The sequence below is a fragment of the Haliotis asinina genome, chromosome 1 (genome assembly GCF_037392515.1).
Source record: "Haliotis asinina isolate JCU_RB_2024 chromosome 1, JCU_Hal_asi_v2, whole genome shotgun sequence".
Classification (NCBI taxonomy): Eukaryota; Metazoa; Mollusca; class Gastropoda; order Lepetellida; family Haliotidae; genus Haliotis; species Haliotis asinina.
In genome coordinates this window covers 1,739,861-1,760,375 of record NC_090280.1, presented here as the reverse complement: position 1 = coordinate 1,760,375, position 20,515 = coordinate 1,739,861, and the positions used below count along the sequence as shown (strand labels likewise).

At 38.8% G+C, this 20,515-nt stretch overlaps 2 protein-coding genes across 2 annotated transcripts in view; both read right to left on the bottom strand.

Moving 5' to 3' along the window:
• Positions 1 to 287: 287 nt before the first annotated feature.
• On the bottom strand, positions 288 to 995 carry LOC137273849 (putative ankyrin repeat protein RF_0381). Its single transcript, XM_067807115.1, has one exon. It carries the CDS (start codon positions 993 to 995, stop codon positions 288 to 290), a length of 708 nt encoding a protein of 235 aa, XP_067663216.1.
• A 282-nt stretch (positions 996 to 1,277) lies between these two features.
• LOC137273062 (putative ankyrin repeat protein RF_0381) overlaps positions 1,278 to 20,515 on the bottom strand; it is a 95,928-nt gene continuing 76,690 nt past the window's right edge. The window contains exon 3 of the mRNA XM_067805917.1: positions 1,278 to 1,322. Within this exon, the coding sequence (XP_067662018.1) occupies positions 1,278 to 1,322 (45 nt within the window). The remainder of the gene's footprint in view (positions 1,323 to 20,515) is intronic.

Sequence of the window (20,515 nt, the reverse complement as noted above, 5' to 3'; positions counted from 1 at the left end):
TAACGCTCTCATTTACAATCGATTTTGAAAGGATATGATTCCCCATATCCACACTCCATTCAGCTCCCAAATGAAGGATGTTGTTATCTTCATTATCTGTCATGGACGCGTTAGCTCCTTTCTTCAACAGTTCATCAACTACAAGTATATTCCCACAGGCTGCCGCCGCCAGGAGTGGTGTCCTGCCATTTGCCCCCCTTGTGTTGATATCCACAGCGTTATAGGACAGGAGATGTTCAAATGTCTGGACATTGCCATCACAGGCCAAATGGAGGATAGTGTCGTTGTTAGTGTCGTGCTACAACCATCGCTGGTGTCAAGCCATTTTTTCCCCTCTTGTTAATGTCGTTGACAATGTCCTTCAATGTTAGAAGATACTTCACTATGTCCACATTTCCTCCAACACAGGCATTCAGAAGAATGTTATCCCCATCGGCATCTACACTTGTCAGATCAGCTCCTTTTCTCACTAGTAAAGCAAACACATCTCCATTTCCCTCAAATGCAGCAAGTAATAATGGCGTCATGCCTTCATCATCTGAAGCGTTGATGTTCACAAAGTCCTGTGTGATGATGTATCTTGCACACTCTGTACGATCATTAGAAACAGCCAAATGTAGAATGTTGGATCCGCTTTCATCCGTTGTGGTCATATCTGCTCCGTTAATGCTTAGCATATATAGCACCTCTTTGTGCCCCTCTTTAGCAGCTTGTATGACAGGAGTGGTCCCATACACGGACCTACCGTTGATGTCCACAATGTCCTTTGTGAGGACATACTTAACAACCTCTATGTTACCCCATAAACAGTCAAGGTGTAGAATGTTGTTGCCATCATTTTCCATCAGTGTCAGATCAGCTCCTTTCTCTACCAGAAGGTTAAAAACATCGTTGTGTTCCCCACTTGCGGCTATCATTGCTGGAGTGAATCCGTCCGCTGTCTTCCAATTGATATCCAGAATGTTCTGTTTGAGAACATACTGTACTATCGTCATATTACCTCCTTTACAAGCCACATGAAGGATATTGTCACCTGTTTCGGGCCATAACAGAGAAATATTGGCTTCGTTGGAAACAAGCAAACTGAACACTTTAGAGTCAGATTAGAGTCAGATCGGCGCCTTCCTTTACACGTAAGGTGAATATATTTTCATACCCATTCATTGCTGCAATCATCACTGGTGGCTTCCCTTTTAGATCTTTAGTGTTGACGTCGGCCAGGCCCCCTGATAAGAGTAGTTTAACCCCGAACTGGTCTCCTTCTGTACAGGCTTTAACTAAAATCGTGTTGGGGGTCCGTAGTTGTTATCTTTTTTCTTTTTCTGAAAGGCACAATAGCATGAGCAATGTATGCCAGTATTTTCATTCTAGTCATCTTTTACATATTCAGTTGTTGGCACAATGGCAGTTGAAATCGATTTAGGGAATAGTTATGTTTTACCCTGTGCACAACATAACAAAACTAGAAATGATGTGAGATTGACCAGCGCAACAAACAATGTTTGCATACCTCTGCGTTGACATTTGTGCATTCGCGTGTATCATTAAACTGTCAGTTTATGCCCGTGAGGTTCTGTTTGCTAGCATTCATGAACTTGTTAATAGATAATGGGTCATGTTGTCCAAGCACGGGTGGAATAAGGCGACAAAAGTGTTTATATTCCTTGTTCAATAAATCGTAGGGTAATTAATTATTTAAAGGTCATATATACTCTAATAGGGTACAAATGCAAAATCAATTGCTGACATCGTTATAAATGAAGTCCCGCCATTAAAACTGCTCATTTCCATCTGTAATTGCCTTGAATCGACCTTTTTGACAGCAGTGCACAATTCTCAGCCGCAAACGAAACCAATCAGAGCGGCGCATCTCCGTAACTTAATAGTAGGCATAGAAATGAGGGTCTGTGTAGTATTCATCTACATTTCAGGGGTTAAACTATTTCGTTTACAAGTTTGTACAAAGCTGAAATCGCGAAAGCTGTTGAGAAGAATGAAAGCTATATGTTCTCACAATCTACTATCATTTAGTATCACTGTCCTCAGATAATGAATTTATAACAGATATAATTAAGGGATCGTGTAATCATAGTTTTATGGGGATTTAAATGGGGGATTTGTCATGTTTATGTATGTACATTTACTAATTTATACTGAATACACTCTATCGTGTCTATTTCTATGTAAAACAACACCCTTTTTTTCATAGGATTAACCGCCAATACATTGATTGATTGTTCATTATTGGCTAAGTAAATAACTTTTTAACAAGAATGACGCACATTATGCAATTAGTTGCCAGGTGTGCTATCTTGGGTGACCAGTGAGACTATACAGCAAAGTGAAAAACCTGGAACGATAATCACGTTTTCGTATATTAGACTGTTAAAAGACACATCACTTGGGTGAGTGAGTGAGTTAATATTTAACGTCACATCGGCAATATTTCAGCCATATCGTGACGGGAACAAACCACTGAAAAGGACTATATGTGTGTTATAAAACCTGTCGACAAAGGACAGTAAAACAACTACAGTATCACAATTTGAATTAAAACTAGCTTGGAAAGTTAAAACTAATATCAATATTCAGACAATACAATATAAAAACAGGCTATAGATCGCCAGCAACAGAAGGTAGATCACCATACTAGGAACCATGGGGACTTACAGTACCTTTGCTACCTGCATGGACCCTAGTTAGATTTACACCACCCCTTCAGCCGCTGGCGAGTGTACAATATGCTAGCCCAAATTAAAACAACAGGAATACTACGATTAAAAGCCTGGTAGACTTAAATTTACTATGAATGTTTTTGGACTTACGTACCCTCTCAGGAGGACAATAATTTACAATACTTCAACCCCCTTTGAGGGTACAGCCACCAACAATTCAAGTTACAAATCCAAACTACCAATTATTAAAATACATCTTTTTACAGAAACATATTGCTCACAATTCAATCAAAAAATCAATTTATTTTAAAAAAACAATAATTGAAAACTAACGCTGGTAAAAAGATCCTTCATCGTTTTAACTGTAAAATACATATCCCTTGTGATGGAGAATTCGACACAGTCAAGCAGAATATGCTTGACCGTGACTCTCTCATCACAAGGGATACAAAATGGAGGATCCTCACCTTTTAACAGGTATGCATGGGTATACCTTGTATGACCAATACGACATCGTCGTAGTATGACCTCTTCAAATCTGGACTGACAACCCAAGTGGGTATAACCAATGTAAGGTTTTATCTCATGTAATTTATTTATACCAACTTGGGTGTCCCACTTCTTCTGCATCAGATCACGGATATAAGATCTAATGGTAGCTTTATAATCAGTGTAGGGAATAAGAAGTGGTGTCACAGATTTGTTGAGTGCTGCCTTCGCAGCAAGATCGGCCATTGCGTTACCAGAAATGCCTACATGGCTGGGTATCCAACAGAAGACGATGTCGCATTGGCCAGTAGCAAGATTATTATACAGTTCAATAATTTCTATTAAAAGTGGATGTTTACAAGAAAGATTTTTAATAGCCTGAAGGCAAGAAAGAGAGTCTGAATAGATTATATACTGTTTACGTTTCGGGTGTCTTTGAATATATTTAAGAGCTGTTAATATGGCGTTAGCTTCTGCGGTAAAAATAGAACTATTATCTGGTAATCTAGAAGATATTGTTCTGGATCCAATGACAGTGGCACAAGCCACTGCGCCACCGTCCTTGGATCCATCTGTAAATAAGGGTTTGTAATTGCTATATTGATGTTTTAATTGATGATATTCCTGTTTATATTGTAAGTCATTTGTTTCTGATTTTTGTAATGATGTTAAGGTTAGGTCAACTTGTGGCCTAACCAATTGCCAAGGAGGAGAAGAAAGAAGACGGGAAGGCGATATACTTTCCAGCTCAATGCCAGCAGAAGAAATAAATGGTTTAATTCTGTGCCCAAGAGGAGGGACAAGAGACGACTTTTTGTTATACAAATCCTCATAAAGCGGATTGTACACACAGTTATAGGCAGGGTTAGATTCGTTAGAATATAATTTAGTAATGTATTGTAAAGACAATTTTATACGACGTTGAGTAAGAGATGGTTCATCGGCCTCAACGTAAAGACTATCAATAGGTGACGTTCTGAAAGACCCAAGACAAAGTCTTAGACCTTGATGGTGGACAGAATCAAGAAGTTTAAGGTTGCTTTTGCAGGCTCCACCATATACGATGGAGCCATAATCGAGTTTCGAACGGACCAGTGATCGATATAGGTGTAAGAGGGTAGCCTGATCCCCTCCCCACTTTGAGTTGGAAACAACTTTCAACAAGTCAAGAGCCTTCAGGCATTTAGTTTTAAGAGATTTAATATGTGGCAGAAATGTTAAGTGGGAGTCAAAGATTAGGCCCAAGAACTTGGCCTCCTTTACAACTTTGATGGGAGTGCCATCTAGAGATAGTTCGGGTCCTTATGTGGCTTATATTTTCTGCAAAAATGTATACAATTAGTTTTGGATTTAGAAAATTTAAAGCCGTTTTCAAGACACCATTTACTTATTTTGTTTAAACAAAGCTGCAGTTGCCGTTCAATGGCAGGCATATTTTTACCACGACAAGAAATATTAAAATCATCCACAAATAACGATCCATCAATTGAATCGTTAAACACTTTTGATAAACTATTTATCTTGATGCTAAAAAGTGTGACAGACAGAATACTGCCTTGTGGAACACCCTGATCCTGATTGTAATGATCAGACAGGGTAGAACCCACTCGAACTTGAAACTGTCTGTCATTTAAAAAGTTGGCTATAAATTGAGGCAAACGACCTCGCAAGCCAAAGTCATGTAAGTCTCGTAAAATACCATATTTCCAGGTTGTGTCATATGCTTTTTCTAGATAAAAAAAGATAGACACAGCATGTTGTTTATTAATCACTCACTACATAATTAGATGAGGAAGAATGTTTGGCCAACGTACTACCAAGTTTGTTTACAATATCTGATTGATTAGTCAATAAGTTGTTCCCATCTTTTAGATGGTGGATGCTAGATTTTGATCCCTTACCCTTGATCTTCCGTATCATATTCCACACCTTTGATAAGGGCGTGCGCGAATTGATTCTTGATACATAGTTGCGCCAAGACTGGCGTTTACTTTGCTTGAAAGTACGCCGTGTTTTAGCATTAATGAGTTTTAATTTATCTAATTTGTGGACCACAGGATGGCGACGGAAGTACTGTTCAGCTTTCTTCCGTGCCTTCCTAGCCTGTTTGCACTCATCTGTAAACCATGGTTTTCGTATGTGAAGAAACTGTAGAGGACTTTGGAATACATTCGTCGGCTATTTCATTTAGTGTATCTGAGAAACATTTTATGGCATCAGGAATATCATTAAAAAAGTGCAGTTTTGAGTTGGTCAGCACAGAGACTTTCATATAAAGGCCAGTTAGCTTTTTTAAAATTCCATCTTGATGATGGAGGAACGTCAGATGGATTCACAGGGTTTAGTATGGTTGGGAAATGGTCACTTCGTCGTGGTCGTCGTGGACTGACCATTCAAATTCACTCAAAAGGTTGGAGTCCATAATAGATAAATCAAGCGCTGAATATGTTCCTGTGCCAGGATGTAAATGAGTATTTGCACCGTTATTATAGATACACAAGTCATTATTTGAAATGAAATCCTCCAGTAATTTACCTTTGGTGTTTGTAACATTACCACCCCAGAGTGGGTTGTGGCCATTTAGGTCACCCATGATGATACATGGTTTAGGTAACTGATCATACAATGTCTGGAGATCAGACTGTTGAAGCACACAAGAAGGTGGAATATACAAAGAGCACAACGTAAACACAACGTGCGGTGTAATTCGCACAGCAACAGCTTGAAGATTGACATTCAGCAAGACAGGGCTGTGGATCACTCCCTCCCTTACTAAAATAGAGCCTCCAGCAGCTCGTACCCCAGGAGGAGAAAAACAATGATACGAGCTAAAGTGTCGTATATCAATTGTATCTGACGCCTTCAAATACGTTTCTTGAAGGCAAAGAGCTGAAGGTTTCAGTTCCTGGTTCAGTAGCTCTAATTCATTTAAGTTTGTCCTAAGTCCTCTACAATTCCACTGCATTAGTATTTGGGAATGATTCTTCTCTTGGGCGGTTTGATTGGGGACCTACCTCGCCCATTTCTTTTAGGTGAAGAACTTTCAGTGCTACGGTGGATAGTTTCTGAGACATCCATCTCTTCTAATGATCCATACTTATTGTACAGTTTGATGGGATCGTCTGAACCTTTAGACTGTCTACCAGTTTGATTTGTACGAGAAGATGTGTTGTCCGATTTACGTGACGCTTTAACGTTTTGGTCTTTTCCAAAATGTGCCTTTTGTGATAGTTCATGGTGTAAACCTGACTGTGATTTTGATGTAATTGTCATAGAAGGTAAAACGTCAGTGGCCTCTGTGGCTGGAACTTGATCAGCAGTTTGTGTAGTAGATCCAGATGTTACGATGGGCTTTCGGTTGACAGAATCCACCCACGTTATATCTGTCTGACATTGAGTTGATGGTCATTTTCGACACTGCGTGTCCTTTGGTCACATTTGCATACGTATGAATCTGCTCATTATTTGGTACAAGTTTCTTTGCCTCTGCATACGTGATGTTTTTGGTGGATTTTATTTTGCTGATTTCCATCTCTCTTTTCCAAACTGGACAAGATTTACTGGAAGATGAATGAGACCCAGAACAGTTCGTACATTTTTTTACCTCACTGATGCAGTCTTCAGTCACATGGGTAGTTTCACTGCAATGTGCACAGGTTTTATTGTTTCTACAGAAATTGACACCATGCCCAAATTTCTGACATTTAAAACACCGCTGCTCTGACTGATTTTGGTGCAGTGGGAGATGAAAAGCTAAACAGGTACGTATTTGTGTTGATTGTTTCAGCACGCCTGGTGAATCTTTTCACAAATGTAACACCTTGATCCCTCATTTCGTAAGCAATATCCAATTCTGTCATATCACTGAAGAGTCTATCACGATCTCTAATAATGCCTCTGCTGGTATTGAGAGATCTGTGAGGAGACACACTGACTGGGACTCCGACAAGTTCATCAGTTGACATCAAGTTTGTTGTTTTTTGTCGTTTGCAACACTCAATGAGAGTTGATCCACTTCTCAACCGTTTGATATTTTTTATATCACCCGCTATTCCATGAATGCCCTTTGCAACAGCAAAAGGGTTAAGTTTAATTGGGGTTTTGTCAGGTGTTTCCATCACCAAGAATCGTGGCCAGTTTTCAACAGGTTTTGAAATGAGATCAACATCATACGTCTCAGAATCATTTTCAAGCGTACGTTTGGATTTTTTAATGGGAGTTTGAAAAGTCATGTTTATATGGATAACGTGTCATCATCTTTACTCCCCACCCGCCACCGAGTGCCAACAAGGGCGATATCTAACGCCTGTGGATGTCCAACAGACAGATATCAGAGATATAAGGATGATATACACCAGTAGTAAGTTCTACCAGTTTGGCCCATGAGCCATCGCCTTCTGGCACCAGCATCAAGGCAAATGTGTTCAAATTTAAAATTCATGTAACACAATGTATACAAAAACACACAAGTCAGTAATATTGCTAAAACAACCAAGCCAAATAATCACAGAGCAATAACAATTAGGTGCTCAGGGCTCGGCATGACCAGCCGACTGATAGAACCGGGCCGGTTCTACCACCCGTCTAGGTGAAGTAGGGGCCAAAGTGGTGTGTTGAGCAAAGGGAACAATGTTCGAACTCCCACTGTCCTCAACCACCAGTGTGGCAAACAGAATCACATATCATGAAACTCAAGTGTCAAAATAATATTTCTTACCTGGAGGCAAAGAAACTGTTTCAAACTCAGACAACACATCCATTGACTAAAACTTATTCCGCTGCAGTCTCCCGATCTGTGGTAACATCGACTGTATTGTGTCAGACGGACTTGACATGGGTCAAGTCAGAAAATTCCGTCCTTTCACCCAAACAAGCTACTGCCCAAGTTATCCTGTCGACGTCTGGGTCTCAGACTGATGTTCAGACTGAGTCATCACAAACGCCTACCTTGCAACGTGTCAGTTCACAACCAGCCACAGATCAATCAAAACGAAAGAAAGGGAAAAAATTAAATAGAAATCTCTCACTTACTGACTCTTCACCTTCAGAGGTTCCTCTCCAAAATTCATTTGGACCTCTAGACATGGACGTAACTCTGTCCCAACAGGACAAGCGGAGGAATAGTTCTTCTTCACATTCACGTGAAAGATCGCCCATTGAGGCACCATGGCACAGTTGTCACATATACTGCAGTGGAATTGTAGAGGACTGAAAAACAATTTCAGCGAAGTGCAATTGCTGATACAGGACTTTCAGCCATCAGCGCTATGTCTCCAAGAGACGTATTTAAAAACTACTGATACCTTTACTTTACGACAGTTCAACAATTATCATTCTTTTTCTCCTCCGGGAGATCGAGCAACTGGAGGTGCTTCTATTTTGGTTCACCAGAGTGTGGCACATAGCCCTGTTACTCTAAATACGAATCTTCAAACAGTTGCAGTTCGCCTGACTTTACACATTGTTTTGACATGCAGTTTGTATATTCCTCCATCTTCAGATGTTCGCCAATCCGATCTTCAAAGTCTATATGATCAGCTTCCAAAACCATGCATTATTATGGGGGACCTTAATGGACACAATCCGCTTTGGGGAAGTGAAAATACAAATAATAAAGGTAAAATTTTAGAGGAATTCATTTCCGATAATAAGTTATGTATTTTAAATGACGACTCAGTCACTTATTTACATCCGGCCACGGGAACATATTCTTCCCTGGATCTATCACTAGCTGATTCCACCTTATATAATGAATTTGAATGGATGGTCCATGATGACCTATGTGGCAGTGATCACTTCCCCACCATTCTCAAAAACATAAACCCTGCTGATGATCCACCTGTATTAAGAAGGAACTTTGCCAGGGCTGATTGGTCTTTATATCAGACTCTGTGTGTTGAACACTTAAAGCGTGATCTTTTTAAGAACAGTGAAGATCATATACAGTCGTTTTCGAGCATCCTAAACGACATTGCTGACAAAACAATTCCACAGTCCTCTCCAATTCCGCACATTCGTAAACCTTGGTTTACTAATGAATGTAAACAGGCTAGAAAGTGTAGGAAGAAAGCTGAAAAATATTTTCGCAAACATCCTACTGTCCATAATCTAGACAAAGTCAGAATTACTAACGCTAAGGCTAGACGTGCATTTAAACAAAACAAACGTCAGTCTTGGCGAGATTATGTTTCCAGAAAATTCACGTACACCAATGTCAAAGGTGTGGAACATGATCCAAAGAATAAAGGGCAAAGGCTCCAAATCTACTATTCATCATCTGAAGGACGATGAGACTATATTAACTAACAAAACTGACATTGCAAATAAACTTGGTGCAACCTTAGCCAAGAATTCATCTTCATCAAATTATGTCCCTGAGTTTCAACAATATCAGAAAGAACAGGAGAAGAAAAAAATCAATTTTAATTCAGACAATGGTGAAGATTATAACGAATTATTTTCATTACATGAGCTCCATACTGCCCTTGAACAAGCTCATAATACTGCAACAGGAGCTGATAATATTCACTACCAGCTTCTAAAGCATTTGCCCGACTCATGTTTAGAAATCCTTTTAGAAATATTTGATCACATATGGACTTCAGGAGAGTTTCCACCTTCGTGGCGTAATGCCATTGTTGTCCCTATTCCAAAGCCTGGCCGGGACCATACTGATCCGTCTAATTACAGACCAATCTCTTTAACGAGTTGTGTTTGTAAAACCATGGAACGAATGGTAAACAATAGGTTAACGTGGTATCTTGAAACCAATAAACTTATAACAAATATTCAGTGTGGTTTTAGGAAAAACCGTAGTACCATTGATCATTTGGTACGACTAGAATCCTTCGTTAAAAATGCAGTAGTTAATAAACAACATGCAGTATCGATATTCTTTGATCTTGAGAAAGCATACGATACCACCTGAAAGCATGGTATTTTAAAGGATTTACATGATTTTGGTTTGAGGGGTCGTCTGGCTCTTTTTATTTCACGTTTTTTGAGTGACAGACAATTTCAAGTCCGAGTGGGTTCTACCCTGTCTGACCATTATAATAAGGATCAGGGTGTTCCGCAAGGCAGTATTTTGTCGGTCACATTGTTTAGTATTAAAATCAATAGTTTATCCAAGGTTTTAAATGATTCAATAGACGGATCACTTTTTGTGGATGATTTTAATATTTCTTCTCGTGGTAAAAATATGCACACTATTGAACGGCAATTGCAGTTGTGTTTAAATAAAATAAATACCTGGTGTCTACAAAACGGCTTTAAATTCTCAAAGTCTAAAACTAATTGCCTTCACTTTTGTAGAAAATATAAGCATCATAAGGATCCGGAACTATTTCTAAATGGCACTCTCATCAAAGTTGTGAAGGAGGCCAAGTTCTTGGGTCCTATTTTCGACTCCCATTTAACTTTTTTGCCACATATCAAATCCCTAAAAACTAAATGCATGAAGGCACTCGATTTACTTAAAGTTGTTTCGAACTCAAAGTGGGGAGGGGATCAAGCTACTCTCCTACACTTATACAGATCACTTGTCCGTTCCAAACGTGATTATGGCTCCATCGTATATGGCGGAGCCTGCAAAAGCCACCTGAAACTTCTTGATTCTGTCCACCATCAAGGTCTAAGACTTTGTCTTGGTTCCTTCAGAACTTCACCTATTGACAGTCTTTACGTTGAGGCCGATGAACCATCTCTTACACAACGTCGTATTAAATTATCCTTACAATACATAACTAAATTACACTCTAATGAATCTAACCCTGCATATAGCTGTGTCTTCAATCCCCTTTATGAGGATTTATACAACAAAAAGTCTTCTCTTGTCCCGCCTCTAGGACATAGAATTAAACCCTTTCTTTCTGCTGCTGGCATTGAGCTGGAAAACATAGCTCCCTCCCGTCTTCTTTCTTCTCCTCCTTGGCAGTTGGTTTGGCCACAAGTGGACCTAACATTAACTTCATTTAAAAAGTCAGAAACGAATGAATTACAGTATAAATAAGAGTATAATCAATTGAAACATAAATATAGCAATTATAAATCCTTATTTACAGATGGGTCCAAGAACGGTGGCGGAGTGGCTTGTGCCACTGTCATTGGATCCAGAACAATATCTTCTAGATTACCTGATAATAGTTCTATTTTTACAGCAGAGGCTAACGCTATACTAACAGCTCTCAAATATATTCAAAGACCCCCTAAACGTAAACAATATATAATCTATTCAGACTCTCTTTCTTGTCTTCAGGTTATTAAAAATATTGCTTGTAAACATCCACTTTTAATAGAAATTATTGAATTGTACAATGATCTTGCTACTGGCCAATACGACATTGTCTTTTGTTGGTTACCCAGCCATGTAGGTATTTCTGGGAATGCAATGGCTGATCTTGCTGCTAAGGCTGCACTCAACAAATCTGTGACACCACTTCTTATTCCATACAGTGACTATAAAGCTAGCATTAGAACTTACATTCGTGATCTGATGCAAAAGAAGTGGGACACCCAAGTGGGAATAAATAAATTATATGCCATAAAACCTTATATTGGTTACACTCACTTGGGCTGTCAGTCCAGGTTTGAAGAGGTCATTATACGACGATGTCTTATTGGCCATACTAGATATACTCATTCATACCTATTGAAAGGTGAGGATCCTCCGTTTTGCATCCCTTGTGATGAGAGAACCACGGTCAAGCATATCCTGCTTGACTGTGTTGAATTCTCCATCATAAGGGATAAATATTTCAATGTGAAAACAATGAAGGACCTTTTTAACACCGTAAGTTCTCATTTAATTCTTGGATTTTTAAAAGAAACTGATTTCATCGTTGAATTTTTATTAGTATGTTGTGTAGATAGCTGCATTTTAATTCATGGTAGTTTAGATTAGTAACTTGAAATGTTAGTGGCTGTACCCTCAAAGGAGGTTGAAGTACCATAAAATTATTGTCCTCCTGAGAGGGTACGTAAGTCCCCAAACCTTTCCTGTACGTTTAGACTTCCACTGTTTTTAATCGTAGCATATGTGTATTTTTAATTTTTGGCTAGATGGGACTAAATTGCTAACAGCTGAGGGGACGGTGTAAACTAGGGTCCATGCAGGTAGCAAAGGTACTGTAAGTCCCCATGATCCCTAGTATGGTGATCTACCTTCAGGTGTTGGCAATCTATAGCCTGATTTTATGTTGTATTGTCCGAATACTGATATTAGTTTTAACTTTCCATGCTAGTTTTAATTCAACTTGTGATATCCTAGTTGTTTTACTGTCCTTCGCCGACAGAGTTTATAATGTACATATAGTCCTTTTCTTTGTTAAATGTTCTCGTCACAATATGGCTGAGATATTGCCGATGTGACGTTAAATATTAACTCACTCACTCACTCACTCTAAGTTAACTGAAACTCAATGGAATCCTGTTGGAAAGTTGGTAATGAAACCGTTAGAAAAAGGGTATTTGTAAGATTCCGTTATTGTGGAAACTCAGTGTAAACGAATGGAAACTCACTGGATTCTAAGTGGAAACTTTAGTTTCAGTCCAGTTTCCATCAGGTTTCTGTGTTGCTGACACCAAGTAAATTTGGCTGTGTATTTCAATAACAAAAACACACACTATTCCAGATTCAGATGAAAGTTCATGAGAGTCTTCATTATTTAAAGCTATTTCATATATTTCTAGGGTACTCAATAAAGAAATTGCAAACAGATTACGAGATAAAACTTTATATTTGTCACGCAAAGGAAATATATATATTGTTTTAACACAGAATGGAATAAAATTTATAATGGTCATCTTTTCATACAAATTCAAACAACTGTAAAATTTGTAAAAAATGGCACCCCTTTAGACAATCCTATTCTAAGAATTAAAATACATGAATTACCTAACTCTTCTCAATTTGCTGATTATTATTATCAATGGTAAGATATCTGGTTATTATTCATTCAGGGATAATGATAATGATCCTGATCAGAATAATATTTATAGACTTCTTGTTAAAGGATCAAAATATTCAAGGATGGTTGATTTGGAGTTAAATTTGAAACTGCAGTTACTGTGGGAAGGTTACTATATCATGGCTTATATGGGTTGGTCCAGAACCACTCATAGTGCATTTTCATCAATAATTGTAAACTTTCACATGGGAGATGAAAAGTGGCCATGTTATTGGGTTTATAAATTAAGATGAATAAGGGAAGGATAGGTCTTTATATCATAGGTTATATAGGGTGGTCCAGAACCACCATTATTTATACTACTGCAGGATATTTTAAATTTATTGAGTCTGTGAGTGAGTTTAGTTTTCCGATGCACTCAGCAATATTCAACCTATATGACGGTGGTCTGTAAGCAATCGCGTCTGGACTAGACAGTTCAATGTTCAACAGCATTATAATCGATCTCCGCAACTGGAATATGATAATATGTGTCAACGTAATTTAAGTTACCTCTTACGACAAGCATGGGTTACTGAAGGTCAAACATAACACTAACCTTCAGAGGTGTTTTGGTTTATGACTGAGCATTCTTACAGAATTGCATCAACCTGTAGATCCATTCATTGATAAAACATTTTCGAGTTCGAGTGCCTTCACATTCTGACGTTTCTATTTAACATTAGAATTAGCTTTGATGTTGCCGTGAATGTAACATTCAGTGTTATGGCCATTAAAGCTACACTCTTTGCTGAAAAGATGCCGGATTTATCTCCCTCTTCTTGGTTCTTTAATAAAAACATCAGTGTGCGGTGAACATAGTATCACAGTACATGTAGTCTATAATTGAGAATTACATACTACGGAATCTACCTTCCACACAGATAATCTTTCTACTGTTGGTCTCCAGGCATCTGCCATCATGACAGGTCTTCACAGAGCAGGATTCAGCTGGAACCTGAAACGGAAGTGTTTGAGCAGCACCTCGTTTAATGTAACAGTGAGTGAGTGAGTGAGTTAATATTTAACGTCACATCGGCAATATCTCAGCCATATCCTGACGAGAACATTTAATACTGAAATGAAATATATATATCTATTATAAAACCTGTCAACGAAGGACAGTAAAACAACTAGAATATCACAATTTCAATTAAAACTAGCATGGAAAGTTAAAACTAATAGCACTATTTAGACAATACAATATAAAAACAGACTATAGATCGCCAACAACAGAAGGTAGATCACCACACTAGGGACCATGGGGACTTACAGTACCTTTGCTTCCTACATGGACCCTAGTTGGATTTGCACCATCCCTTCAGCTGCTGGCGATTGTACGAAAATTTAGCCCAAATTAAAAGAACATGAATACTACGATTAAAAACCTGGTAGACTTAAATTTACTGTGAATGTTTGTGGACTTACGTACCCTCTGGAGAACAATAATTTTACAATACTTCAACCCCCTTTGAGGGTACAGCCATCAACGATTCAAGTTACTAATCTAAACTACCAATAATTAACATGCAACTATCTACAGACCATGATAATCAGAATTCATTGATGAAATCAACTTCTTTTAAAAATTCAATAATTAAATGAGCACTAACTGTGTTAAAAATATCTGACATTGTTTTTACAGTAAAATATTTATCCCTTGTGATGGAGAATTCAACACAGTCGAGCAGGATATGCTTCACCGTGGTTCCCTCATCACATGGGATGCAAAATGGAGGATCCCCACCTTTAAGTAAATATTTATGGGTATATCTTGTGTGGCCAATACGACATCGTATTAAAATAACCTCTTCAAATCTGGACTGACAACCCAAGTAAGTGTAACCAAAATACGGTTTTATTTCATGTAATTTATTTGTACCTACTTGAGTGTCCCACTTCTTTTGCATCAGATCACGGATATAAGATCTAATGGTGGCTTTGCAATCAGTGTAAGGAATAAGAAGTGGTGTCACAGATTTGTTGAGTGCTGCCTTGGCAGCAAGATCAGCCATTGTGTTACCAGAAATGCCAACGTGGCTTGGTAACCAACAGAAGACGATGTCGTACTGGCCAGTAGCAAGACTATTATACAATTCAATAATATCAATTAAAAGTGGATGATTACATGATAAATTTTTAATAGCCTGAAGGCAAGAAAGAGAATCACAATAGATTATATATTGTTTACGTTTCTGGTGTCTTTGAATATATTTAAGAGTTGTTAATATGGCGTTAGCTTCTGCTGTAAAAAATAGAACTGTTATCTGGTAATCTAGAAGATATTGTTCTGGATCCAATGACAGTGGCACAAGCCACTGCGCCACCGTCCTTGGACCCATCTGTAAATAAGGATTTATAATTGCTATATTTATGTTTCAATTCATTATATTCTTGTTTATACTGTAATTCATTCGTTTCTGATTTTTTAAGTGATGTTAATGTTAGGTCAACTTGTGGCCTAACCAACTGCCAAGGAGGAGAAGAAAGAAGACGGGAAGGAGCTATATGGTCCAGCTCAATGCTAGAAGCAGCAAGAATTGGCTTAATTCTGAGCCCAAGAGGCGGAACAAGGGAAGACTTTTTGTTATACAAATCCTCATAGAGAGGATTAAAAACACAATTAAATGTGGGTTTAGACTCATTAGAACCTAATTTTGTAATGTATTGTAAAGACAGTTTGATACGACGTAAGTTGAGAGAAGGCTCATCAGCTTCGACGTATAGACTGTCGATAGGAGAGGTTCTAAAAGAACCAAGACAAAGTCTTAGGCCTTGGTGGTGCACAGGATCAAGTAGTTTTAGGTTGCTTTGACAAGCGCCACCATATACGATGGTGCCGTAATCAAGTTTAGATCGGATTAGTGATTTATATAAGTGAAGAAGGGTAGATTGATCCCCTCCCCATTTTGAATTTGAAACAACTTTTAATAAATCGAGTGCCTTCAGGCATTTGGCTTTAAGGGATTAATTATGCGGCAAAAAGGTCAAATGTGAGTCGAAAATAAGTCCCAAGAACCTGGCCTCCTTGACGACTTTGATTGGGGTACCACTGAGAAATAGTTCTGGTTCTTTATGGGGTTTGTATTTACGACAGAAGTGTATACAATTGGTTTTTGATTTAGAAAATTTAAAGCCGTTGTCAAGACACCATTTATCAATTTTGTTTGAACACAGCTGCAGTTGCCGTTCAATAGTATGCATATTCTTACCGCGGCAAGAAATATTAAAATCATCCACAAATAAATATCCATCTATTAAATCGTTTAAAACTTTAGATAAACTGTTGATCTTGACGCTAAAAAGAGTGACAGACAAAATACTGCCTTGTGGAACACCCTGATCCTGATTATAATGATCAGACAGGGTAAAACCCACGCGGACTTGAAATTGCCTGTTATTTAAAAATTTAGCAATGAATTCAGGCAAACGACCTCGCAAACCGAAGTCATGTAAATCCCTCAAAATGCCATGTTTCGAGGTTGTGTCATAAGCTTTTTCAAGATCAAAAAAGATAGACACAGCATGTTGTTTGTTAATTAGTGCGTTTTTTACAAATGATTCCAGTCGCACGAAGTGATCGACAGTACTTCTATTTTTACGGAAACCACACTGTATATCTGTGATAAGGTTATTTGTTTCCAAGTACCAAACAAGTCGATTATTTATCATACGTTCCATGGTCTTGCAAACACAGCTAGTTAATGAAATCGGACGATAATTGGACGGATCCGTATGATCACGTCCAGGTTTAGGTATAAGTACTACTATGGCGTCACGCCATGAAGGAGCAAAGTTACCCGGTGTCCAAATATCATCAAAAATATTGAGAAGAGTTTCTAAACAGGATTCTGGTAAGTGCTTCAGGAGTTGATAATGTATGTTATCAGCTCCAGTAGCAGTGTCATGAGCTTGATCAAGAGCAGTATGGAGTTCATGAATAGAAAATGTTTCATTATAATCTTCCCCATTATCAGAATTGAAAATAATAGTTTTCTTTTCTTGTTGTTTTTGAGATTGCTGGAATTTTGGTACATAATTTGAAGAGGACGAGTGGTTAGCAAGGGTTTCACCTAGTTTATTAGCAATATCTGATTTATCAGTAAGCAATTGATCTCCATGTTTAAGATGATGGACAGTAGATTTAGTACCTTTACCTTTGATTTTCTGGACCATGTTCCATACCTTGGACCATTCGAATTTATTTAGTAGTTCGGAATTTGTCAATGACAAGTCAAGAGCAGAATAGGTCCCTGTACCAGGATGTAAATATGTGTTGGCACCATCATTATAAATACATAAATCATTGTCAGAACAAAAGTCCTCTAACAATTTACCTTTAGCGTTTGTAGTTACACTACCCCATAGTGGGTTGTGTCCATTTAAATCTCCCATTATAATACAGGGCTTCGGGAGTTGGTCATATAGAGCTTGAAGATCGGTTTTGACAAACACCGAAGACGGTGAAATATAAAGAGAGCTTAGTGTAAACGCTACATGTAAGGTAATTCTCACAGCAACAGCCTGCATATTAGTATTAAGTGGAACAGGGTTTTGAATAACGTTTTGTCTGACTAGAATGGATGATCCGCCAGTGGCCCTATCACCCGGAGGTGAAAAAGAATTATATGCATTAAAATGACGAAGGCCAAATGTATCTGTTTGTTTTAAATATGTCTCTTGGAGACATATCGCTGAAGGTGTAATTCTTGGACTAATAGCTGTAATTCATGTACATTAGTCCTCAATCCTCTGCAGTTCCACTGTACAATATTATTGGAATAAACTATCTTTTAGGGGGATTTATTGGGGAGCTGCCCCGCACTCTTTTGGAGGGCGACAAGCTATGTGTCCTAGAATGGACGTTTTCAGAAACGTCTATGTCTTCAAGAGACCCATACTTATTGTACAATTGAATTTTATTTTGTGACCCTTTAGGAGTTCTGCCACTTTGTTGTTTTGAAGCATCAGGCTTTGGCTTCGGTTTACTTTTCACCGTTTGTTGACTATCAGCTGTCGATTGAGACTTTGAATGTGACTGAGATTATGATGATTTGTGATCAGAAGACGACTTTGAGGTACTAGGAAGTGATTCCTCAGTCTGTAATGATATAGCTGGGTACAAAAGCTGTGGAGAATCGCAATTGACCCAAGTCAAGGTAGTTTAGCAGCCTGTGGAGGATTTTGTTATTTTAGAGCTTGACTCCGATGCTGATTTTGCTACTGCAGCATAACTTTCTAGAAGATCAGATCTTTATAGCAGATTTTTGGCCTCAGAAAAAGAGATATTTTGAGTGAATTTGATTTTGTTTATTTCCACTTGCTCTTTCCAAACAGGACATTGTTTAGAAAATGAGGAATGGTCGCCTGAGCAGTTTGTGCATTTTTTGAAGTCACTAGTACAATCTTCTGTTGTGTGTGTCTTCTCACCACAGTGAGCACACACAACGGACAATGTACAAGTATTTACACCATGGCCGTTCTTCTGACATTTAAAACATCTCAGCGGGTTCGGAATATACACGTCAACCTTGATGTTGCAGTAACCAGCCTTCACTGGTTTTGGAGCTGTCGGAGATGAAAATGAGAACAGATAGGTATTGGTGGGAACACTTTCATTGTTTTTACGGATTGAAAAGCGTTTGACGTCGAGCACACCTTGATCTTTCATTTCAGTCATGTTGTCAAGTTCTGTCATGTCAGAAAACAACCGATCACGGTCTCTGATGATCCCTTTGCTCGTGTTTAACGTCTTGTGAGCAGATACAGTAACCGGAATTTCAACAAACGATTCTATGCTCATCAAATTAACTGACTGTTGCCGTTTACCGCACTCAATCTGCAGTGCACCTGAACGTAACCGTTTGATGTTCTTAACTTCCCCGGCAATACCTTGAATACCTTTGGCAACTGCGAACGGGTTCAATTTGAGAGGTGTTTTATCAACAGATTCAATCACAAGAAAGCGTGGCCAAAACTCAATTGATCTGGACGGTCGAAGGTTATCATCATCAACATCATTCTCAAGAGGACGTTTGGGTTTTTTTGTGGGGATTTCATAAGCCATATTTAGGGTTGAGATTTCATCATCCGAGCTCCCCACCCACCACGGAGTATCACAAGGACAATGCTAAAAACAAGCGGATCTCCAGCTTGCAGCACCAAGGATACCCGGATGATATACTAGAGCAGAAAAATTAAAACATTAATAGTTCTGCCCATGAGCCACCGCCTTCTGGCATACGACTCTAGGCAAAAACAAACAACAATAAGATCCAAATATTCGCCAAGTCTTTAGACATGTTATAATTTCGTAATTTTCTCACAACAGTAAACAAATGTAGCACAGGGCTTGGCATGACCAGCCGATTGGTCGAACCGGGCCTATTCGACCACCCGTCTAGGCGAAGTCAGGGCCAAAGTGGTGTATTGAGCAACAGGAACACGACTGCAGGCCCCTATTGCCCTCAACCACCAGGATCCCCTCCTCTGCCGACACAGGCCGCAACCCACGGCAAACGGGTTGGTGGACCAAATATCCCCCCGGGTCCACTAGGGGGGTGTCGGCGAGCTCTTAGCGTTACCCAGCACCCACCACGAGGAGGTGGCTCGCCACGGGTGCCTTAATGTAACAGAAGAAATGTACTTTTCTGGAACGCAACAATCAAGTAGGTATGAGTTTTAACGCTGATCAACAAATATGAAAGCATGACATAAATACTTTGAAATAAACAACTGTTTATTGTCGTGAAGGTGAGTACTGTTTTTCTTTGGGTTTTTTTTCTGGTCTTTGCCTGGTTGGATGGTGCAAAATAGGTCCACAGTACCTCATTGCTGGTAGTAATGGGCGACCAAATTGGACAAACTGTTTGCCGTGGGCTGAACCCGTGTTTGTGAAGGACCAGTTTCTAGTGGATTGGCACAAAAAAAAAAGCAAATGACCGCGTCTATTTTGTCAAACAAACCTCTTCAACCCAGATTTCACCAAGACGGTTGGTAGATGGGTACAATTCTATCAATCTGCTGGTAAGGCAAAGCCAGTCTACTGATGCTAACCTACGAAAAGTGTTGTCCCCTCTTGCCCGTGAGTGAGAGAGGGAGGGAGGATGGATGGATGGATGGATGGATGGGTGGATGGATGCATTGGTGCAAACTTCTCACCTCCAATATTACAGTCATGTCAAAGAACGAGAACAGTAATTTTATTTTATTAATACCAAAAGTATCTGTACAAAGACAGCAAAACAGTATATTTGTATTACAGTTTATATTGATTGTATGGAATTCCCTGGATGATATTCATGTTTCCTGTCGTAGTTATGCAAGCATACATAAAGTAGAGGGCATACGATCAAGAATATCTATGGGTACAGCAATATGGCATTAGTAGCTAGTGAATCAGTT

Bases quoted from the DNA above. Each gene is read 5' to 3' on its own strand.
- LOC137273849 (XM_067807115.1), bottom strand. From the start codon at position 995: ATGACGATAGTACAGTATGTTCTCAAACAGAACATTCTGGATATCAAT.